The sequence below is a fragment of a genome, assembly GCF_019968985.1.
Source record: "MAG: Porospora cf. gigantea B chromosome Unknown PgB_NODE_370_length_20412_cov_124.732, whole genome shotgun sequence".
In the NCBI taxonomy this organism is placed as follows: domain Eukaryota; phylum Apicomplexa; class Conoidasida; order Eugregarinorida; family Porosporidae; genus Porospora; species Porospora cf. gigantea B.
The window spans coordinates 1-20,412 of record NW_027178965.1 but is presented as its reverse complement, the minus strand read 5'-3'; the positions used below and the strand labels follow the sequence as shown (position 1 = coordinate 20,412).

General features: G+C 55.2%; 14 protein-coding genes across 26 annotated transcripts; 7 read left to right on the top strand and 7 right to left on the bottom strand.

The window, feature by feature from the left end:
• Window positions 1–2: 2 nt before the first annotated feature.
• On the top strand, window positions 3–659 carry KVP17_004676 (uncharacterized protein; the record flags this gene model as incomplete). Of its 2 annotated transcripts, none has more annotated exons than XM_068523069.1 (1): window positions 3–659. In XM_068523069.1, one exon carries the CDS (start codon window positions 3–5, stop codon window positions 657–659), a length of 657 nt encoding a protein of 218 aa, XP_068374896.1. The 2 variants fall into 2 exon arrangements, with proteins under 2 accessions (XP_068374896.1, XP_068374897.1); XM_068523070.1 differs by having other exon boundaries at window positions 306–659.
• A 120-nt stretch (window positions 660–779) lies between these two features.
• On the bottom strand, window positions 780–1,237 carry KVP17_005350 (uncharacterized protein; the record flags this gene model as incomplete). Its single annotated transcript, XM_068515159.1, has 3 exons — window positions 780–906; window positions 935–1,116; window positions 1,145–1,237. 3 exons carry the CDS (start codon window positions 1,235–1,237, stop codon window positions 780–782), a joined length of 402 nt encoding a protein of 133 aa, XP_068374907.1.
• Window positions 1,238–1,345: 108 nt separating this feature from the next.
• On the top strand, window positions 1,346–2,666 carry KVP17_004677 (uncharacterized protein; the record flags this gene model as incomplete). Of its 3 annotated transcripts, XM_068523073.1 has the most annotated exons (3): window positions 1,346–1,685; window positions 1,712–2,401; window positions 2,431–2,666. In XM_068523073.1, 3 exons carry the CDS (start codon window positions 1,346–1,348, stop codon window positions 2,664–2,666), a joined length of 1,266 nt encoding a protein of 421 aa, XP_068374900.1. The 3 variants fall into 3 exon arrangements, with proteins under 3 accessions (XP_068374900.1, XP_068374898.1, XP_068374899.1); XM_068523072.1 differs by lacking the exon at window positions 1,346–1,685 and having other exon boundaries at window positions 1,888–2,401; XM_068523071.1 differs by lacking the exons at window positions 1,712–2,401; window positions 2,431–2,666 and having other exon boundaries at window positions 1,346–1,699.
• Window positions 2,667–2,687: 21 nt separating this feature from the next.
• Window positions 2,688–4,307, bottom strand: KVP17_004670 (uncharacterized protein; the record flags this gene model as incomplete). Of its 3 annotated transcripts, XM_068523056.1 has the most annotated exons (3): window positions 2,688–3,266; window positions 3,295–4,065; window positions 4,092–4,307. In XM_068523056.1, 3 exons carry the CDS (start codon window positions 4,305–4,307, stop codon window positions 2,688–2,690), a joined length of 1,566 nt encoding a protein of 521 aa, XP_068374883.1. The 3 variants fall into 3 exon arrangements, with proteins under 3 accessions (XP_068374883.1, XP_068374882.1, XP_068374884.1); XM_068523055.1 differs by lacking the exon at window positions 4,092–4,307 and having other exon boundaries at window positions 3,295–3,921; XM_068523057.1 differs by lacking the exons at window positions 2,688–3,266; window positions 3,295–4,065 and having other exon boundaries at window positions 4,071–4,307.
• A 21-nt stretch (window positions 4,308–4,328) lies between these two features.
• KVP17_004679 (uncharacterized protein) lies at window positions 4,329–5,036 on the bottom strand (the record flags this gene model as incomplete). The annotated part of the gene is made up of 1 exon (XM_068523075.1): window positions 4,329–5,036. One exon carries the CDS (start codon window positions 5,034–5,036, stop codon window positions 4,329–4,331), a length of 708 nt encoding a protein of 235 aa, XP_068374902.1.
• A 34-nt stretch (window positions 5,037–5,070) lies between these two features.
• Window positions 5,071–8,056, bottom strand: KVP17_004680 (uncharacterized protein; the record flags this gene model as incomplete). The annotated part of the gene is made up of 2 exons (XM_068523078.1): window positions 5,071–6,736; window positions 6,780–8,056. 2 exons carry the CDS (start codon window positions 8,054–8,056, stop codon window positions 5,071–5,073), a joined length of 2,943 nt encoding a protein of 980 aa, XP_068374903.1.
• A 65-nt stretch (window positions 8,057–8,121) lies between these two features.
• On the bottom strand, window positions 8,122–8,856 carry KVP17_004678 (uncharacterized protein; the record flags this gene model as incomplete). Its single annotated transcript, XM_068523074.1, has 1 exon — window positions 8,122–8,856. The coding sequence occupies one exon, from the start codon at window positions 8,854–8,856 to the stop codon at window positions 8,122–8,124; it is 735 nt and encodes a 244-aa protein (XP_068374901.1).
• A 107-nt stretch (window positions 8,857–8,963) lies between these two features.
• KVP17_004673 (uncharacterized protein) lies at window positions 8,964–9,719 on the top strand (the record flags this gene model as incomplete). The annotated part of the gene is made up of 1 exon (XM_068523063.1): window positions 8,964–9,719. One exon carries the CDS (start codon window positions 8,964–8,966, stop codon window positions 9,717–9,719), a length of 756 nt encoding a protein of 251 aa, XP_068374890.1.
• A 134-nt stretch (window positions 9,720–9,853) lies between these two features.
• On the top strand, window positions 9,854–10,222 carry KVP17_004681 (uncharacterized protein; the record flags this gene model as incomplete). Its single annotated transcript, XM_068523079.1, has 1 exon — window positions 9,854–10,222. The coding sequence occupies one exon, from the start codon at window positions 9,854–9,856 to the stop codon at window positions 10,220–10,222; it is 369 nt and encodes a 122-aa protein (XP_068374904.1).
• An 83-nt stretch (window positions 10,223–10,305) lies between these two features.
• On the top strand, window positions 10,306–12,029 carry KVP17_004675 (uncharacterized protein; the record flags this gene model as incomplete). 2 transcript variants are annotated; one of them, XM_068523067.1, is made up of 3 exons in its annotated part: window positions 10,306–10,330; window positions 10,357–10,875; window positions 10,903–12,029. In XM_068523067.1, the coding sequence occupies 3 exons, from the start codon at window positions 10,306–10,308 to the stop codon at window positions 12,027–12,029; spliced, it is 1,671 nt and encodes a 556-aa protein (XP_068374894.1). The 2 variants fall into 2 exon arrangements, with proteins under 2 accessions (XP_068374894.1, XP_068374895.1); XM_068523068.1 differs by lacking the exon at window positions 10,306–10,330 and having other exon boundaries at window positions 10,461–10,875.
• A 405-nt stretch (window positions 12,030–12,434) lies between these two features.
• Window positions 12,435–13,946, bottom strand: KVP17_004674 (uncharacterized protein; the record flags this gene model as incomplete). Of its 3 annotated transcripts, XM_068523064.1 has the most annotated exons (5): window positions 12,435–13,262; window positions 13,293–13,603; window positions 13,631–13,697; window positions 13,724–13,821; window positions 13,850–13,946. In XM_068523064.1, 5 exons carry the CDS (start codon window positions 13,944–13,946, stop codon window positions 12,435–12,437), a joined length of 1,401 nt encoding a protein of 466 aa, XP_068374891.1. The 3 variants fall into 3 exon arrangements, with proteins under 3 accessions (XP_068374891.1, XP_068374892.1, XP_068374893.1); XM_068523065.1 differs by lacking the exons at window positions 13,293–13,603; window positions 13,631–13,697; window positions 13,724–13,821; window positions 13,850–13,946 and having other exon boundaries at window positions 12,435–13,223; XM_068523066.1 differs by lacking the exons at window positions 12,435–13,262; window positions 13,631–13,697; window positions 13,724–13,821; window positions 13,850–13,946 and having other exon boundaries at window positions 13,263–13,601.
• A 120-nt stretch (window positions 13,947–14,066) lies between these two features.
• On the top strand, window positions 14,067–15,904 carry KVP17_004671 (uncharacterized protein; the record flags this gene model as incomplete). Of its 3 annotated transcripts, XM_068523060.1 has the most annotated exons (3): window positions 14,067–14,266; window positions 14,294–15,334; window positions 15,361–15,904. In XM_068523060.1, 3 exons carry the CDS (start codon window positions 14,067–14,069, stop codon window positions 15,902–15,904), a joined length of 1,785 nt encoding a protein of 594 aa, XP_068374887.1. The 3 variants fall into 3 exon arrangements, with proteins under 3 accessions (XP_068374887.1, XP_068374886.1, XP_068374885.1); XM_068523059.1 differs by lacking the exon at window positions 15,361–15,904 and having other exon boundaries at window positions 14,294–15,338; XM_068523058.1 differs by lacking the exons at window positions 14,067–14,266; window positions 14,294–15,334 and having other exon boundaries at window positions 15,587–15,904.
• Window positions 15,905–16,389: 485 nt separating this feature from the next.
• On the bottom strand, window positions 16,390–18,616 carry KVP17_004682 (uncharacterized protein; the record flags this gene model as incomplete). 2 transcript variants are annotated; one of them, XM_068523081.1, is made up of 3 exons in its annotated part: window positions 16,390–17,889; window positions 17,918–18,487; window positions 18,515–18,616. In XM_068523081.1, the coding sequence occupies 3 exons, from the start codon at window positions 18,614–18,616 to the stop codon at window positions 16,390–16,392; spliced, it is 2,172 nt and encodes a 723-aa protein (XP_068374906.1). The 2 variants fall into 2 exon arrangements, with proteins under 2 accessions (XP_068374906.1, XP_068374905.1); XM_068523080.1 differs by lacking the exons at window positions 17,918–18,487; window positions 18,515–18,616 and having other exon boundaries at window positions 16,390–17,568.
• Window positions 18,617–18,646: 30 nt separating this feature from the next.
• On the top strand, window positions 18,647–20,236 carry KVP17_004672 (uncharacterized protein; the record flags this gene model as incomplete). Of its 2 annotated transcripts, none has more annotated exons than XM_068523062.1 (1): window positions 18,647–20,236. In XM_068523062.1, the coding sequence occupies one exon, from the start codon at window positions 18,647–18,649 to the stop codon at window positions 20,234–20,236; it is 1,590 nt and encodes a 529-aa protein (XP_068374889.1). The 2 variants fall into 2 exon arrangements, with proteins under 2 accessions (XP_068374889.1, XP_068374888.1); XM_068523061.1 differs by having other exon boundaries at window positions 18,662–20,236.
• Between the last annotated feature and the right edge of the window lie 176 nt (window positions 20,237–20,412).

Sequence of the window (20,412 nt, the reverse complement as noted above, 5' to 3'; positions counted from 1 at the left end):
AGATGGGACGTCGACCTGGCAGATGCTACAGATACTGTAAGGGCAAGCCTTACCCTAAGTCGCGCTTCTGCCGTGGTGTGCCCGATCCGAAGATTCGGTTCTTTGACGTCGGTAACCGTGCTGCGGATGTCAACGACCTCCCTGGCTGTGTGCACCTCGTCTCTGATGAGCTTCAACAAATTTCGTCTGAGGCTCTCGAGGCTGCGCGTGTCACTGCCAACAAGTACCTCGTCCGCAACGTCGGCAAAGTTGGGTTCCACATGAGGATCAGGGTTCACCCCTTCCACGTGATCAGGATCAACAAAATGCTTTCCTGCGCCGGCGCGGATCGTCTCCAGACCGGAATGCGCGGTGCTTGGGGTAAGCCCTACGGCACGGTGACGCGGGTCAAAATCGGACAGCCTCTGATCTCTGTGCGCCTTCGAGAGGACAAGGTCAGCGCTGCTATGGTTGCGTTTAAGCGCGCTTCTATGAAATTCCCTGGACGACAGAAGATTTTCGTGTCAAAGAAGTGGGGGTTCACCCAGTTCAGCAAGGAGGACTACGTCAGGTATCGTGATGAAGGCCGCACCAAGCACCAGGGCGTCCACGCCGACTGGCAGCCTCGACGAGGACCTCTTGAGGATGTCTTCCCAGGCATCAACGAGATTGAGCTGTAGAGTGCTGTGAACGTTGACAAACCCATCTTCCTGCTCTAAGTAACAATAGCTTCTCATTAAAAATAATTTATTTAGTTTTCCCTACAAGATGCTGTAGAAGCACTATTTGCAGAGCGTTATTCAAAAGTCGAGCTCTTCCCAAAACTCGTGAACTGTTAATGTAGAGTTGGCCGGAGTCGAGGATGCTGTGGAGCATGCTTTGCTGGCAATTGATAGTGAGGTCCAGTGATCAGCCAGATCAGCCTCTCTGAATGCGATCCGGCATAAAATCTCACATGTAAAGTGGCGTGGGAGGCGAGAGCGTTTGCAGATCCTGCAGCTCGGCCGGCTTCGAACGGCTCAGGCCTCGCCGTCTAGAGTGCAGCCAGAATAGTAACCCAGCAACACCTAAGACTGTCAACACTGCAGCTACGACGAACCCCGACAACACCAGCGGAGCGTGACCCGTGAAGGCGCTCTGCGTACCCAGGGCCTTCAACACTCACATCATAATCTGACCGCGCTACCATTTGCTTGGCGTACACCCCGCCAAGGACAGCGGCGTTGGCGCCGGTGCGAACCGGTGCATTAACCTGCATTAAACGCCAGGTATTTCTTTCTGCTTTTTGTTATGACAGTCGTAGTGGTCTGGTGGGGGGTTGGTGTTTCAGACGTGTGTCTCTGGACAGAATTAATGTTTTTTTGTGATGTGGCTTTTACGGGTGACGAGACGTCGGCAGTCGGTAGCTCTGCGGCTCGCAGATCGTTGTCTCCGGGCTCTGTGCGTCTTGGCCTTCCTGTTTCTTCTGAAACTCCTCTTCTTTAACAGGCTTGGAGTGCTACGGGTGGCATTGAGACACATTCCCATATTGTCCTGGACGCCTTCTAACAACTACGCCTTGTTGGCTGTCGAGGACGTAGAACAAGTCCTGGTGCGGAATGAGAAGATCGGCAACACCCACCAAGTCCTATCGGTGTATATAAACGTCGCCTCCTCAGAACGCCGGCGTTACGTGATGGAACAGAGGTGGAACTCAGTCTTGACCAGTGAGGTGCAGTAAACATAGACACAGATCTCGAGAGGTTCCCTGCGGTAAGCGGCCACGACCTTCAGTCTCTCCCCCCTCTAGATACCGACGCAGGACCAAATGACGACACAGCAACAGGTGGCGAGCTGGCCTTACTGACGGGCACCCTAAGAACTTTTGAACGCTTCCTAGCTACTGACGTCTTCGACTCGCTGCTCCTCATGGATGACGATGTGGATGACATACTCGTGGACACTTGGGTGTACACTGTCGAGGAGGTCTCGGAATTGGCGACACGCTACCTGGGTGCTTGGGGTGTAATACGATTAGGTTACAGTTTCCGGTTAAACAAGAGGATGCGTCTGCAATTTCAGTTCCCCTTCTTGTGGTCTGATCAACCATTGCCACTCTTCGGATCGTTTGCGAATCTGTATTCTCGGAAGTTCGCAGAGACAGCGTTGCAAATCTATGGGTACCAGAACGGCAAAATAACCAAGTTCCCAGACACGCGAAAGCCGTACCAAGTGGACGTGGGCCTCATCACTGGCACGCTGCAGGATGCCGGACTGCAGCAGGCCATCGTGTTTCCCCAGATGTTTACGGTCGATGTCCTTGAATGGCTCACACAGACCAACCTGCGATCTCCTTTGGGCTTAAGCGCTGATGACGAGATTGCTTTCGGCAATGTTGACGGTTTGAACGTACTGTCTCGCCTAGCGACGGTATACAACGGGAGTGAGTTTCGAGTCAAAAACGCAACTCAGTGTCTCACCTGCGAGCAACGAATGTCGCTGTCTTGGCGTCGCGCGTATTTGCGGATGTGTACCGCTCCTTTCGGGAGATGCAACCAGATCTGCCACGCGACGAGCTGCTGGCGCTTACCTTTCGCTACATCGGTCGTTGGCGACGCGACGTGGTGTCCAGGGTGTTCAATATTCACTCAGGATATTACGATCTCGAGCTTGAAGTACCAGAAATGCTTGGGTTGGTCGTGGATTAATGACTACTCCCTATCAGCCGCTCACAGCTTCACCAGCGACGGTACTCGCGAGTCTACGTCCGGATGCAGAGATCGGGACGCGTCGGCGTCGGAAAGTTCTTCCGCAAAGGACAGAGATGTCTGGAGCCTTTGGAGCAACTCGCCTCGACCGCAGTCCTTAAGGAACTCGTCAAGGTCTCTTAGTGTGGTTAGCGACGACGGTACTCTCTTAGTCTCGGCCTCCTTCAGTTTCTGTACCGATTCAGCCACTGCGGTGTACTCCTGTGCGAGTCGTCCGAGTGCTTGGAGAAAGGCAGTGCGTGAACTCAACATCTCAGATTCGATGTCCGATACATCCTTCGAGATTGAACGTGAGGCAGCTTTCTTTCTTTCGATCTCGTCCTCCAACAGGTTGACTTGGTGCTGCTTGGCCCTGCAGATGTCCATGTGCGTTAGCTGAGTTTGCTTGTATTCAGCTTTGATCCTTGTGAAGGCGAATTGCTGCTGAGCTCTGGCTTCGTTCTGTAGGGTTAGTTTGGACTCGCAGGCGTCAAGGTCCGCATTGAGGGACTTCACCCGGCTGACACACGCAGCCTGGTCCGTTTGTAGCCGCTCTATAAGCTGAATGAGCGGCGTTTCGAAGCCTCACCGCTCTTTGGGAACCCAACTCCTCCGCGAATTCACAAGCCTTCTCAAACCTCTTCTGCAATCGGGACAACGCTTTCTCTGTCAGCACGCCCTTGACGTGATCTGCTTTGTTCTCTGTCAGAGCTTGCTCTACATTATCCAGTGCAGCGCCAGCCTCCTGCAGCTCCACCTTCAAAGTTGCTGGTGACGCGCCGATCTGCAGCTCCAGGTCGTCAATGAGGCTCCTCAAATATGTCAGATGCATGTCGGTGTCGGAGATGGCGGTACGCAGTTGCTGGCATTGGCCTTCGATTTCCTCAGAATGTTTCGTCAATGCTTGGAAGTTGCCGTGGGCCTCGGCCATCTGGGCTGTATGCCGCCCGTGCAATTGTTGCTCCTGCTGGACGGTGCGCTCTGCGGCGGGCGCCAGAGCCTCGATATCGTCCCTCTCCTGATCTGCCCGAACGTCACGCTCAATCAGCGCCGCGACTTCCTCGTCATTCTTGGCAACCATGTGGAAGTAGTCCTTGCAGTCGCTGCACGTCTCATGCATGAAGGACCAGAAGGAGACGAAAGCACAGATGAACCTGTAAACAGACTGGCGGGTAGGCATCTGGACGTCTACTAGGGACGTTGGTGGAAGGTGCATCCATCGGCTCAGGCGCTGGCTGTACCTTAGCATTCTGAGAGTGGTGACTGCCTCGTGGAAGTTGAAACCCACTACATGCTGTGGCAGGCTCTCGCGATTTTCATGTTCGAACTTTATTCTGTCTTCCTCGACACCCGTCAATGTCTGTACTAGGGGCTCATCTCACTTACGTGAAGGACAAACTGGTATAGACTCCATACCTCCTTCCTTGAGGGTTCGGTCCAGAAGCCCAGACTGAGGTCGAAGTCCTGTTTAGATAACTCATTTCGTAAGTGAGTTGTGTCGTACTCCGGGATTAGGCTGCGCTGCTCACGGTACGTGTCGCGCTGAGTCAGCGGCGCTCTGTAGGTGTGCCGTGCCGTGCCGGGAGTCGCGGAACGGTCCATTGTAATTAATGTCACCCAATTTTACAGCGCGTTCAACATGAATTTCAAGTCCCGTAGGCACTCGCTTTTGTCCCCAGAGGCAACGACGAACAGTTTGTTTTGCTCATCATAGTAGTCCTTAAGTGGAGCAGTGGACTCGTGAAAAACTTTCAGTCTCTTGGCCATTGTTTCCTCGTTGTCATCCTTACGGTGTGTCAGATCCTCGCCTGTGATGTCGTCTTTGCCTTCCACCTTGGGAGGTGAATAATGTATGTGGTAGGTTCGACCGCTAGCCGTGTGAATGCGTCGGCCGCACACGCGTTTCACAAGAAGCTCATCCGGACACTCAAACAAGATGCATCCGTCGATCTCCTGACCCAGATTAGCCATGATCTTGTCTAGACCTTCAGCTTGCGCGCGGGTTCGAGGAAACCCGTCCAAAATACATCCGTTGGCGGCTTCAGAGGATTTCAACCGAGTCTCAATCATGCCGAGTACGATTTCGTCCGCTACAAGTTTGCCTTCGGCCAGCAGAGCCTTTGCCTGTAGGCCCAGTTCGGTCTGTTGGGCCACCTCTTCTCTGAGCATGTCTCCTGTGCTGTAGTGGGCGATTTGGAACTTCTCTTTGATCCACTCGCTATGCGTTCCCTTGCCCGATCCTGGAGCTCCTAGGAAGATGAGCCTCTTGGGTACCTTGGCTATGGGAGCATAGGCATTCTTCAGATTAAGAAGTTTGTTGAATGTCTCCATTCCAATTTTTGTCGAATTCGGGCATGCATACATGTTATAACAACCAGTCATAGTCGATGTCTGAGCAGGGCGCCAAGCATGTCGTCGGCGCGCCGCTCTCCAGGCGAATCAGCTTCAAGCCCTCTCTGGATATCTTGACTGGTGGCAGAGAGGGCCCTACGGAGTCGCAGGATTCCTTGCCAGAGCAGTCATCCAACGACACATTGGATTCTTTTCCAGAGCGCGACTCAGCTGAAGCCGGGGGGTTGAGTGCAGAATGCGACGCTGAGAGCGACGAGGCAACTGTCAACGAAAGCGGCTTCTCCTTTACCTCGTCGACGGTTGGGTGACGTGCCGATCTCGTGTCATATCGAGGAGTCCTCCGTCGCTTGGACTTATGAGTCTTGGTCGATGTGGTGCTGGAAACCGCTGAGGCGCCTTGTTCAGTGCTGTCGGCTGTCAGCACAGAAGTGGTTTCTGTCTTTATGGGAGAAGTCTGGCTCTTGACAAGTTTAAGAGTTGCCTTCTGCATCTTGGCTGCTGCGTTGGCTTTCCTTCTAGATTTGTAAGCGCTCAGAGCTGCCAGATACCTTTGCTCACCAAGCTGGAACGTCTTCTTCCAGTGCCTGTCTTCAGCCCACAGGTAGTCTTGCATAGACGGCATCTTCTCCCGCTTTCCCCTATACATGTCGTAGGTAGTTTGGACGAGGTAGAGAGGAAAGAGAGGCTTCGGAAGCGCTCCTTCGCCTGTCGGGTCGCCCTGAATCATCCGTTCACGTAAAACACTGCACATGCGTTTCACGTCTGGCCTCAAAACGTTCGCAAGCTGTGGGATGGCGTCGACTGCTGAACGAGCGGTTTCGATAGCGGTCGACGTAGCGTCGATCTCCATCAGGGTCGGCTTCGTCTGGGAGCCTAATGACCTGTAGGCGTCGGCTACCGTGGGCTGACTGCGCGCCTCTAGGCGTGCCAACGCACTGAGAACTTCTTTCTTGTTCGCTTGGCGCAAAAGTAAGACAAGAGAGCCCAGCGATTCAAAGAATAGGTTGATGTCCTCCACCATGTTACGATTCGTGGCCTCTGGAGAGCCGGACTTCACGAGCACCGACTCCTTTCCCGCCTTCACATCGCAGGCACGTTGCCGCAACTGTGTCGCCGTATCCGAGCAAACTGTTGCCTGCAGCATGACTTCGGGGCAGGCCGCGGTTACCTCACCGAGAGCCTCGGTGAGGTCCTGGAAGAAACTGGCATCCGCGAAGGCGTCCGTCCAGAGTTTAGCCCGCACGCGGAACGCCAGGTCCTGCAACCGAGAGCAGCTCAGCTCCACCGCATCCACCGCGACGGGAACGTGTCCATTTCCGGCTAGAATCAAAATCCCGTTGTCATCAACGTCGAGACGCGAATTGACGTCACACTCTTTGATGTATTCCTTCAATGGGTGATCTTGAGGATCCTGCTTGGCGTCCTCGATAGTGTGGCGTTGGTCGTGATGCCAGAATGACGTCGAGCAGTAAGTTAAGAAGTCTTCTGGTATCTGGTAATCATAGTGGAGCCGCTTGAGGGAATTAATATGGTGGAAATGGAAGCGAGATCGAATCTCTGGGAGCTGCTTGATGGAGAAAAGCAGAGCCATGAGATCGGACAGAGTCACGGTGTCATTAGCCGCTAGGAGATCTTGTTGGAGATGGTACATTGTAGTCAGCTTCTTTGACGAGTACCCGCTGCAACACTGTGAGCAGGAGCGTACTAATACGTGAAACTTACACTAGACGTCGTTCTGACGCCGCAACGAAAGCGACTTCCAGCATCTTCAGCAGTTCCTTTACTCGTGAGCACTGCGGGAGATCGCCCTGGGCCACAATATCCACCACGTCGTTGATGGCGCTCTCGTACTTGGGACCAATGCGCGAGTCGGACTCTGCAGTTTTCCGGGCTCTAGCACCCGTTGACGGAACTACCGACCCGACGAGCTCCACCAGTATCAACACTGCCCACTGGTCCACCAGCGTCTCGATGTCGCGCAGGTTGACAGTGCAGTCATTTGGTTGCATCATCAAAACGAGCAGCCAGTCTGCTAGCCGCAATACCTCACCATACGACCGGCAGTTTTCAGCCGGAGCTGCGGTCACCGTGTCGAGGCTGTTCAGTGCTGCTGCAATGTGCAGGACGAGAAGCCGCAGATCGTGAGCCTGCTTGGCCTGCTTTGTGCACCTCATGGGCAACTCCCGCACCACCCTTTCTGTGAGTGCGAGCTGGTTCTTGATGATCTCATAGTCTCCCAGGCCATGAAGTGCGGCCACTTCAAGTCGTTCAGGAGTCCACAAGTCGTCCTCACTGAGAGAGGACGCCAGACAATGGTTGATGTACTTCAGGAGGATCTCCCATTTGCCATACACCAATATGTTCTGCAGGCTGAGGCTCACAGGCCAATAGATCGGCGAAATCTGGTCCATGAAAAAGCTGAAGTTGGTATAGATGGAAGATTCCAATAGAGGCGGAATTGAATCCTTCAACAGGAGGTGCTGAATCGCGTCACAGGCCAACTGGGGCTTGCCGTCGAGCTTCAGTTTTGGCATCGCCCCGACCAACATGATGCTTCCCTTCACAGGGCCAACTGGTACGAAGAGCTTATTATTCAGAGGGCCCCGCTGCATAATGTCTTGAACTCCGTCAAGGAACTCGTCGCAAAACTTATCGCTAGGTATCATGGCGTTCTCGATGCAGTTTCCGAAGCAGTGGTCCCACTGATGATCAACAACCATCTTGTCGAAGTTGGACAGCAGGGTATGTCGATCTCGGGAGCTGAAGTCGAAAGCGTCGACATCATCAGCAGTTTTCTTTAGTGGAATGCAAGTCGGGAAACTGAGTAGACACTGGATTGCGTCAGCGTGGAAGGATTTCAGTCTTGTATAGAAGCACACGTCTCCCCGATCCTGTTTCATGACGATTTTGCGAACGGATGGGGGTACGAAAGTGGAGTTAGCGCTGCATAATAGCACCAGTTGGGCTTCATGCTGCGCAACAGTAGAAATCAGTCGCATTCAAAACAAATCTATATTTATGAACTTGTTTGAGATACACAAGACCGACGTCTAGGAAGTCCCCCTCAGTTGTTTACCTTGCCCTTCTCCAGTTTGTGGAACAAACGACTTGCGAATGGGTTGTTGGCGTTCTGCCGTGACCAAAAGTTGGGACGATTTCCTTGCTTCTTGTAGTAGTCGAGGAGTCGGCGCATCTTTGGATTCGTCTTAGCGCTGCCCGAGCTTTCGATCGCCTTGAGTTGACCCTTGACGAATGCCTGCTGCTCACCCATATGCAGCAGGAGCACGTCATCCCTTCCATCGACCATCAGCATCTGCCCAGGCATAATGAAGTCGTCTGACTGCTTGCCCATAAACCGACAATAGCTCTTCACTTTGTCCTGCGGCGCCACGGTGAACTTCATCGTGAAAAGTTTTTTTGGATCCTCGGCGCAGTAACCGAGAACGGTGGCGTCGTTCTGGGCCGCCGCCAGCGAAAACAGCAGGCCCACCTTGCCAGTCATCTGATATTTCTTCCCCTCATAAGTGAGCTCCACGGTGGTCACTTCGCAGTTCTGTTGGAATCCTCGCGCATCGAACTGTGGCTTGACGTGGTCAAGGCAAATGTCGTACAAGTACGGAATGAAAATCGTGCGATGGGTGTTGATCATCCACTCATACCATCCCGATATATCGCCTGGAACCGTTGAAAACTGCTTGTTCATTACCTTGGGTGTCATTTTCTTTGTCCCCAACATCAGCCCAGTGGGCTCAGTCGCCGATACCAACCTCGTCGCCAGTAAGAACACCAACGATAGCATGCGATTGCTGCACACAGCTTCTGTGCGTAGAGTTTCGCTATGGTTGGGAGCCAGCGTTGCGGGGCAACTAAATGCAGCCCCACATTTATACACAATCGCATTCGCCAATGAGTGATTACTACGCCTGGGATACCGTTCCCAGTCTACGAACTCTGCCAGGGAGTGCCAGCTCGGAATCTCGTGTGGCACAGGCAATACAGTCTTTGCGGCGGGGGGAGAACTGGAACGAGCAGCGCGAGGCACTGCTCGTGGTGCAGATGGCGGCGAAGGAGGAGCCAGATCTTCTGCAGAGCTCGCTGCCTGCCCTTGTGCAGGGCATATATAAATGCTGCAGCTGCCTCCGAAGCGTCATTTCCGTCAATGCGTTCATCGCTTTGGAGTTTTTGGTACTGAGTTTGGGCGTTGACTCGCTTGTCGATCTGGGGGGAAGCCTGTTTCACACTGAGTTCATGGTGCCTGTCGTTGAGCATGCCTCGAGAAAGGAGAAGCGATTCGTCATGCTGCACGCCTACCGAGTTGCGGAGGCTGTAGTGACGAGTGAGAAAGACACGAGCTCCAGCCTAGCGGTCGTTGAGTCCCTTGCCGCTATGGCTGGCCACAAAAGTGCCGCGGTTGGTGATAGGTGCGCGGCGCTGTTGAGTCTCCTGTTACAGGAGGACGAAAACCTCGAGCTCGACGCACAAGGCGTCAGCACTCTCGTTGCTACATGCCACACGTTCCTGCAGTCCCGCAGCGGTAAAGGTCACGGAAAGGCGCTCGTGCAGACCCTTAATGAGCGAGGTTACGGCCGCGAGTGCAAGGTGGCGGCAGCACGCGGTACGGGAGTCGTTTACCAGGAACTCACGCGGCTCTTTCGAATCTAACGCTCGTTGTCCTTGTCATACAAACATAGGTGAGTATTTCAGAGTGACTTTTCCGTCAATGCGTTCATCGCTTTGGACTTTTTGGTACTGAGTTTGGGCGTTGACTCGCGGGAAGCCTGTTTCACACTGAGTTCATGGTGCCTGTCGTGGAGCATGCCTCGAGAAAGGAGAAGCGATTCGTCATGCTGCACGCCTACCGAGTTGCGGAGGCTGCAGTGACGAGTGAGAAAGACACGAGCTCCAGCCTAGCGGTCGTTGAGTCCCTTGCCGCTATGGCTGGCCACAAAAGTGCCGCAGTCGGCGATAGGTGCGCGGCGCTGTTGAGTCTCCTGTTACAGGAGGACGAAAACCTCGAGCTCGACGCACAAGGCGTCAGCACTCTCGTTGCTACATGCCATACGTTCCTGCAGTCCCGCAGCGGTAAAGGTCACGGAAAGGCTCGTGCAGCGAGGTTACGGCCGCGAGCGCAAGGTGGCGGCAACACGCGGTACGGGAGTCGTTAACCAGGAACTCACGGCTCTTTCGAATCTAACGCTCGTTGTCCTTGTTGACAGCTGAGTTAGTTCGTCCAGAGAAATAGGTACAAATGTTCCGTCGGCTGAAAAACGTCAGTGAGTGGGTGTCGACGTTACAACAGAACCACGGGTGAGCGTTGGCAATCGCAGCCGAAAAGAGATCAAAGCGCGTCTTCTCGCTGATAGTGGCGACGCCAGCCCCATTGAAGGCGTCGACTTGGAACACATGCAAGTGGAGGGAGGCGAGGTGCTGGTGCACAGAGGCGTTCCCCGACTAGTGGCCGTCGGGGCCACGTGGATGCCCACTGTTCAGTATTTGGTGGATCACTGCGACTGGGGGAAGGGTCGCTGCGTGGTGGTGAACTCGGGCGTCTCCAGGGCTATTCTGAGAGGAGCGAAGACGTTATACGCTCCAGGGTGCATGTCGGTGCCTGACGTGACCGCCGGCACGCCTGTATGCCTGCGCGTGGTCAGGAACCCAACGCCTTTTGCTGTGGGAATATGGGGTGCGGGGGAGGGTGCCGTGAGCATCGTACACTCATACAATGACGCTCTATGGGAGTTTAAACCTTGTCCTGACTTCGACAACCCCCTATTCAGTTTATACCAAGTGTTGTCCCCAGAGTGGGCCTCCGAAGACGGTAGGTGAACCGATTCGTTCCACACAGCACATCTGTTGGGGAACTCGGTGTCTGGAAACAACACCACCACTGATGAAGAGAAGGTCACGGACGTTGATGTATCTGATGAGGTCGAAGCGTACGTCTTCGACGCCGAGGTGGTGGATAGGCTGGTACTGAGTGCATTGCCTGCAGCACTTCATGATGCAACTCTTCCTCTAGATACAAGTGTCCTGTGGTCTTCGATACGGCACGAGGCACCGAACGTTCAACGGTCCAAACCATTTCTGGAGGAGCTCTCTAGCCTTCCCAATGATGTGGTCCGTCAAATCCGACAGGGCGACCTATCGATCGACTGCGCATTAAAGAGTACCTCCTGGAAGAAGCTCTCAAAGCTAATTGCTTACCTGGTGGATGTGAAGTTGGTGAAGTCCAAGGAGATTTGTGGCGTATTGAAGATCACGTTCATCAACGCAAATCACGATCTGGTGTCGGGGTTCGTGCCTTCTGAAAAAGTAGCCCCAAAATCAGCGCAAAGCCCGAAGATTCGTGTGGAGATTAAGTTGGTTCCCACAGCCAGGTGCAAACCCATATTCGCTGGAGCTAAGTGTCCATTCGTCAAGGGAACCCCGATGACACAGGCCGAAGCTCGTGCAATTCTGGACACTTACATGCGGACGATTGTGTCACCAGAGACGTCCCCTTACGTGGAAGGGGGACTAGTCGTCATAAACGACACCGTCAAGGACTGGTTCTCCAAAAAGGAATTAGCGCTGTTCACTAACATGCGTCAGATTCCCGTCACCACCCTGCACAACAAATGGCGTTCCTTATTTACACCGACCACCTTTCTTTTTGATGTTCATGGTCGCTTGATTAAGCGCCTCAACGGCACTCCCATCGTGGACATCATAGAGGAACGCCGCGCTGGTCATGACGTCACCCGCATCCGAGGAGTAGAGCAATTCGGGTTGGACATCTCTGAGGTCAAGAAGGCTATTTCGAAGAAGACGGCTTCATCCGCGACCACTGACAGAGCGCCTGGGCGCAAGGTGGACGACATACTGCTGATGGGCCACGGTGGAAAAGCTGTCATTGCCTTTCTGGAAAACGGATTCGGGCTGCCGAGTCATTTTGTTAAGGTGAAGCTGGCTAAGAAGCCTAAGAAACGATGACTTCATTGGAATTCCCACGTGCCTAAATCTTCGCTCTTTTCTGGTGGCAGCAGATCCGTTATGCACATAGGCTCATCCATGGGGACGGATATCTGCCGAAGGAATCGACAGAAAGGGTCTAGGTTCGAGTCTATCCCAGGCCACTGTCCCACACGCGGCCCCAAAGTACCTAACCACAGCGAGGGCGCCGCCCCGAAGGACGTTACGGAGCAGTTGCGTGCCCGGTGAGCCGCCAGCACAGTTCTTCGCCTCGCCCGCTCTGCGCGCTTTATTGTGAGGCCATCCGGTCTGACCCAAGAGCCGACGCCTCGACAAGGTGATCTGGGATGCATGTTGCTGTCTTGTAGGCGGCGCATGAATAGCTGTGTCAACAACCACAATGAAGTACCTCGGGGACGTCTACACTCAGGGCGTGGTATGCAAAGGAGCTCGACTGTGTGACTGCTCTTTGACTCTCACGCCTCGACTCCCTCTTTGCACCTGGTCCAGGAAGGTTACAGTGTCAGCCACCACAGCGGCATCCGCAATATCCCCCACAAAGGACAAGTAGTTCGCCACGAGCATGCCGAGAACGTCGCCGTGTGACTTAGCTAGGCGCATGAAGGTCTGCTCAACGGCGCTCTTGACGGGCGGCCGGTGGTCCTTGGGAAACATCATATGGAAAGGCAGCTGCGCGAACTCCGCCGTTGGTTTGAGGCGCAAGTCCGACACTGGGTGAACCTGAATTGAAGGGAATAGCGCCCACTGGTTGTCGTCAGGTCGCTGGTTGAAGTCGAAGTCGTCCAGTTCTGCCAGGTAGTCATCGAGAGATTGCTGCGTCGACTGTCCCCCTGCACATAGGTCGCCGAGCTCGTCGAAGTCGTCGAAGTAGGAGTCCAGGCGGTCCAGGTAGTCGTTTGAGAAGCTCAGTCGCTTCGACCTCCGGGGCAGAGGGGGGGGCTGTCGTTTGCGGCGGTCTTTTAAACTGGCGAGCAACAACCGTCCAGTCAGCGGAGACCAATAGGGAGGACAGGGCGCGTACAGCGGGAAGCCGCTTATAGGGCACGAGGGGACTTCGATTTTTCGGCAGGGCTCGGTGACCAAAGGCACTTGTCGCTTGCACCATAGGATCGACCCCAACGAGTGGAAAAAATCTAGCGGCGCCTGCCGCACTGGGCAGTTGTGGGGTGGATCTCTACGGTCAATGACCATCATCTCAAGCTGATTGAGGGTATCTCGAATGTTTCCACAAGTCTACATTGAGTAGCAGCTCTCCAACCTCACTATGAGATTCGACCAGAAAGGGTCGCTTTCATCAAACGTCAGGGCCTCTCCCCGGCAAACTGTCTGGACGCGGCGGATGAGAAAGCTCTTTGCGATGGCATTGAACCTGAGTTGTCTGTGCGGCACCTCGACGAGAACTTCCTGCAAGGTGGTATCGTCGGAGAAGAATAGCAACAGGCATCCCGGTGGCTGGCGTCTCGCCACTGACTGCAGAGTAGCCCTAAGTCGGCGACGTGCAGCGACGGAGTCGGTTCGGTATACTGTAGAGGGGAAGTCATCAATCCAAACGGCTCGCAGCGTAGACTTCATCGCTGAATGAGGTTGGATATAGTCCCCACGACAAATGCAAGCTGATTGGATGAACTTGAGAAACGTGTCCTCCAGGCCAAGATCCACGTCGAATGTCTGTGTCCGCGCAACCCCAGTCTCACGGACCAACAGACCACCTCGGCCTGACCGAGGCACACGCGAAACGCTGCCCTCTTACCCGACCCCGACGGCCCTACGACCCGCACCACGGTGAATTCGTCTGCATCCAGGGGTGAGGAGTAACTCACCCCTTGCTCTGGCGATGACGTCCTCAACTTCCCGGAGCTTGGAATGGTGCAGAGCCAGTTCTTTGGTTGTGTGTGGTGCGTACTTCTCTACCAACATGCGAGTTCTTTCTGTGTGTCGGATTTAACAAAAAACTGCAGTCGGCTGTGGGCCTGCAATGACCACAGTGTTCCTGTGTGGCGTGACGAGGCACTCGTACTTTTTTGTCGGTTTTCGGCGATGCTATGGAAGCCAGCACAATCCCAAGACACCTCAACCCACTCGCACGACATCAGGCTCTACGCCGGTGACATAGTCAGAGGGGAGATGGCGTCCTTCGTGATGAACGAAAAGCAAACCGGTGCCGGTCGGATGCGAGCCACGCTTGAACTCCAACCTATATGGGAAGAGCCCTCCGTTGTGCATATCCCTTGCGACCCGTGAGTTTTCGTTGCATTTCATACCAGCTCATGCGGTCTGCTCCCAGGCTGCGACTGGGCAACCAGTCAGCATAAATTTCAGGCTGTTCCGCCGACACTTCCTGGTGCTCTGGCAGAAGGAACTCCAGTTACTATGGGGGGGGAGGTGCCAGACATGCTCTTGTATTTCTCTGCGGCGTACTGCGATGGCAAGGTGTGGCTCTTTGGTGGCGTCGACCACAGCGGCAGTCTACAGGACACTCTATACTGCATGCAACCGCCAGAAGGCGAGCCAAGCAAAACTGACCCGATTTACAATCCACTCCGTTTGAATGACATGTTTCGCCGGAAGACTGTGAGGAAATCCAAGTGGGAACACGTCTGGAGCTCTAGCCCGGTCGTGCCTCGAGGGCGGGCGTTGCATGCGCTCGTTGGCATCCCCGCTCAACATAAGCTCGTTCTCTTCGGGGGTTTCTGCTCCGATGGTGTTCTTGGAGACACATGGATTTTCGACACCAGGACACGGCAGTGGTCTGAACGAGCCGTCTCCGACTCGCAGTGGATCCGATCACCCTCCCCTCGCATGGGTCATACAGCCGTGGTCGTGGACAGCAATGTGTACTTGTTCAGTGGTTGGGGCGAGGGGACTGGCAGCGTGATGGGCTTCCTGGACGACACGTGGAGCTTCAACGCTGGCACTGAATCCTGGGACCGCCTCCAGGGCCCGTTGCGACGGCTGGGCTCTTTTCACTCCGGCGCTTGTCAGGAGGCCAGTCCATGCGGCAGGTATCTGCACCTCTCTTGCCACTACAACAATTACGTCTATGTTCTGGGTGGTCTGGGCAGGTCGCCAATACGTCCACTGAAGGATATGTGGCGCTTCTCCATCGAGGCAGAGGTTTGGGAGCGCGTCGCATTCCGTGGGGTGCCTCCACGACCCGATTACGTCCTGTGGCTGCCGATAAACGTGCTGGTTGGAGACAGGTGGGTGGTCTGTCCAGACTACGAGTTCCATTTTGAGCGGCGGCGGTGGATGCTTGCGCACTCGGCACCGCTGGCACAAGAAGCCGTCGCCTTACAGCGTCGCAGGTGAGACCTCAACGGCGGGTACACAGTCTAGCGGAGAGCACGTCGGTTGCGCAAGGGTTTCCAGACGAGGGTCCAGATGTCGCCCGAATCCGACGTATAGCCAGGACGGCGTTCGTGACCTCGGCGCCGGCTCTGCACTTGGATACTCAGACTACAGCAGATGCGCTGTCTCAGCCCCAACTCGTGCGATCGGACGATTCGCCACTTTTCACTCGCGCTCCACGCAACGGGAGACCAGAGCCGATCCTGCTGATGCACTCTGAGGTGCACCTTCTGCGGGATCTGGTCGCCCGGACGATGGAGCTGGGTGAGAAGCCCACCACGGTCAGCAGGCTGCTTGCGGCGCAGAATGCCAAAGCGCAGCTGCCAGAGAGCTTTATGAAACCCTGCCAAGACTGCGTTCATCCATTCCCTCATTGCTCGGCGGTGCTGGTACCCTTCCCTTTTGACCAGTGCTCTTCCGTAAGCGATGGTCTACCGCGTGTTATGCTTTTCATTGGCGGGCGTGGCGACCGGTCAGAGTCCAATCGCTTGCTGGCGATCAGTGAGCTGAGTGGGGACCCGACATAGGCTGCTCCATTGACCAGATGCTTTTACGGGGCTGTGCTCTCCCACTGGACCAGCCGCCTTGTCAGGAAGCCTCGCTGACGTCGTCAGTGAGTCTCGTATCAGAAGCCAGGCGACCCTCCGAAGCCGCGTTACCCACTCGTGAACACTCCAGCGGCGCACAAAGTTTCGAGACCATCATAAACACAGAGGACCTCGCCTACGTAGACCAGTCAGGAGCTCAAAACAGGCCTACATGGAGGACTGCTGTCGACCGGAAACGTATGAAGGCTGCTGACTGCAGCCGTCTTCATCGACAAAGCACGGAAGCGCCGAATGTGATGGGTCTCACACAGACGGCACTGCGAAAGCAGGTAACGCAGCGGCAAGAGCAGAAAGCGTTCTTCGGACCATCAAAAACACGTCAGATGCAGGATGCGGCTCAGGTCGCACTTGATACGATTTCTGAAACCACTCAAGTGTCAAAGAAGGGGCGCATGCATAGGTGGTTACGAAAGGCCTTCTGACTTCAACAGCGAGAGCGCGTCTTGAACGACGTCATCGGGGAAGCCGAGCTTGGAGGCCAGGTCAATTCCGAACGACTGGTAGCACGCACCGTCTGCAACCTTGAAGTGTAGTCGGAGTCCGTCATCCGTAATTTGGCTGGCCACATACCGCATGCTAACTCCGGGGACATCCAGTCTCTTCAGTGCATCGAAGTGCGTAGCGAACAAACAAAAGCACGTCTTCTCAGCGAGGAATCTGGTGAGTCCAACTGCAAGGCCGGAGCCGTCCTCAACGCACGTCCCACGACCGAATTCGTCCACAATCACCAAAGAGTCGGCTGTAACCGCTTCACAGATGGCAGCCGCCTCTATACACTCTGCGTAGAACGTTGAGATACCCAGCAGGGGGTGGTCCTGCGAGCCAATACGACAAAAGATGTTCCTTAGCAGGGGAATAGTGGCCGTCGTAGCTGGCACGAAACAGCCCATGTGAGCTAGTAACGTACAGATCGCCACGGTTCGAATGTAGGTGGATTTTCCACCGCTGTTGGGCCCGGTCACGACCTGCAAGTGAGAAGGGCCTCTCCTCATGTGAACGTCGTTGCTCACAAACTCACTCGTGTCAGACTGGAGGACGCCAGCAGACATCTGCACCTCCAACAGCGGATGGCGAGCAGCCTCGAGGACCAGCGAATCCCCACCAATAAAAGGCCGCACGAATCCACGGGGAGAAGAGTGGATGAAGGCCGCCAGTCCGATCAGAACATCCAGAGAGCCCAGCGTGCCGCGGAGCATATCCACGGCCGGCCAGAAGGTCGCTGCCGTACGCAGAACGTTCTCTCGGTGGGTCGCCTCGGCATCTGTTAGGGCCATCCGGGCTTCCGAAAACGCAGCCGCCTGCCGCGTGAAGCTGTCCGTGGTGAACAAGACCTCGGAACGGTTACGGGTGGTGGCTTTCACGGAACACGCACCCTCAAGCACCTTAAAGTGCGCAGGTGTGGTTCGCATAAGCGTGCGACTATTGACTGTCACGACACGGACCAGTTCGCCTTGCTTACGCGTCTGGTCCGTTACAATCCGCTGCATTTCCTTGCTAAGCCGGTTCATGCCGGTTTCGGCTCGGGCTATGCGGTCACTCTGTTCGCGCAGTCGTGGGTCGAGCTTCGGGTTGATAGCCAACATGCTTCCTGCTGCCGTAGTGGCCTCCAATCTCACCACAGTGTGCCTAAACAACTGCTGGAACTTTTGCAGTCGTCCTATGGCTGACTTCAGCGGTTGTGCCAGAAGCTCATCCACCGATGATTGGAAGGGCGGCCCCACGTCGGCGGTAGCCGGAAGACTAGCAACCAGCTCAACAAAGGTGTAGAGCTCTTCCAGGTCGTCCAGGTCCAGGATTTTCCCTTTGGGACCCGAAACGAACGCAGCTTTGTGCAGTCGGGTGGCAATGCGATCGAGATTGGGGCACTTAGTGAGATACACGCTGCGAAGAGAGCGTCTCAGGAGCTGAGTGGTGGCGTCAGAGTCCGCTCACGCTGTTGGCAATTAGCGCCTCGAGGCAGTCCTGGCGACGACCGATGACGACTGCGTCTCGTGAAGGCTGGCACAGCCATTCGTACAGGGTGCGAGCCCCCACAGGCGTGGTGGTGCGATTAAGGAGGTTAAAAAGGCTTGTATCGTGGCCGGAGCCGGAGAAGACATTGAGGGCGACTAAAGCGGCAAAGTCGATATTGAGAAAGGAGTCGAACTCAAGAGGACTCAGCGAGCAGCGCCCGTATAGGGCGCGATCCAGTTTAAGCCGGCAGAAGTCCACCGCGATCAGCAGCGACTGCCTCGCGGCAAGCAACTGAAGCTCACGTGTCTGGTGATTCTTAAGCTGGCCCTCGGCAAGAAGCAGTCCCAACTCCTGGTCGATGGCTCCTGTTGGCAGGTTGGCCACGATGGTAAACTCGCAGCCCAACAACGAACAGACGCGACGAAGACTCCTCTCCAACCTCTGCCTTCTCTCTAGCACCGCCACCACGACGCTGGGTCGCTCTCTGATGAGAACGGCCTCGACGTGAGCAAGGTGGTATCCATCCAAACACTCGCCAGTCACGAAGCGCTAGTGTTGCAATACGTGGAGGCTCACCATGCTTTCTGAATCGTAGACCGTCAGGCCGACTCTATGTTTATCGGACTTCTCAAGGCAGACATATACCGCCACAGTGACGCCGGGCTTCAGATCGAGCATTCGACTTTAATTGCCAGTTTTCTTCGCACAATGGTGACCACAAAGATGGCAGGCGACACACTCGTCCGAAACGAGAAGGGTCAAGACACCCGCAGGTCCAACATGCGAGCCGCGCGGGCTATCGCCGACATGATTCGCACATCCCTGGGGCCCAAGGGCATGGACAAGATGGTTCAAGACGCAAGGGGAAACTCGCTCATCTCGAATGACGGCGCCACGATAATGAATGAGATCAAAGTCGCTCACCCTACTGCCAGAATGCTCGTGGAGCTGTCGAAGGCGCAGGACGTTGAGGCCGGAGACGGCACCACGTCTGTCGTCGTGTTGGCGGGCGCCATCATCTCTGCTGCGGAGAAGCTGTTGGACAAGGGCGTGCACCCCCAAGCAATTTCCGAAGCCTTCTTGCTAGGTTGCAAGGAAGGAAGCAAGATCCTACAGAACATGGGCAAGCCGATCGACCTCGTGAAGGACTACGAGGACGTAATTCGCGTTGCGTCGACGTCTCTTAACTCGAAGGTTGTCAGCTCCGACGCCGGAAGTCTAGCTCGAATGGCCGCGGAAGCTGTGATTAAGATAATGGATTCGCCGGAGGCCACCAACGTCGATCTGAAGAGTGTTAGGGTGTCTAAGCACAACTCGGGAACGATAGAGGAGTCCGAGCTGGTGAACGGTCTCGTGTTTACCAACCAGAAAGTCTCTCGTCTGGCCAGCGGCCCCACCCGGGTCGAGAACGCCCGCGTAGGCCTCGCCCAGTTTTGCCTGTCGCTTCCCAAAACAAGCATGGACAATAACATCGTAGTGAAGGACTATGTGCAGATGGATAAACTGCTGCGGGAGGAGAGACTTATGCTTGCCAAGATGGTCAAGCAGATCAAGGCGACCGGGTGCAACGTACTCCTGATGCAGAAGAGCATCCTGAGAGACGCTGTGAGCGAGTTGGCCATGGACTTCCTCGCCAAGGCGAAGATCATGCTCATCAGCAATATCGAGAGAGAAGATGTCGATTTTATCTGTCGCACTCTAGGCGTGGACCCAGCCGCCAGCTTGGACGCGTTCACCAGCGATAAGCTCGGCACGTGCGACCTGGTGGAAGACGAGTATATGGCCGACGGATCTCGTATCGCGCGCCTGACCGGGGTCTCGGGCCAGAAGACTGTGAGCGTTCTGCTCAGGGGCTCCAATAACATGATTCTGGACGAGACCGAGCGGTCATTCCACGACGCCCTGTGCGTGGTGCGATCCATCGTCAAGAGCCGGCGTCTGCTGCCTGGAGGCGGTGCACCCGAGATGGAGATCTGTATTCAATTGGAGGAGTTCGCTCGCAAGCAGGTCGGATTGTCCCAGCTCTGTCTCCGCGAGTACGCGGCGTGTCTGGAGCTTCTGCCCTATACCCTGGCCGAGAACGCTGGCATCGACCCTATCACCATCGTCACCGACCTTCGCAACAAACACGTCCAAGGCAACCAGTCCGCTGGTATCAACATCAAACGCGGAGTCATCAGCGATATGTTCGAGGAGCGCGTCATACAGCCGTTGCTGGTCAGTCAGAGCGCGCTGAACCTGGCTACTGAGACGGTGCAGATGATTCTCCGTATCGATGACATCGTGATGTGCAAGTGAGACTCAACAGTGATTATCGTTATGTGCATGGGAGAATCTCTGATTTGTATGAGTCAGCATGTCTAGGGAGCCTCCTGACGGCTTGAGAGTCCTGTACCTGCATGGCTTGCGAGGGCGTCCGTACTCTGGACGACACAGTGTGCTCCGGCGCATCCTCAGCGACGAGCGTGTTTTCT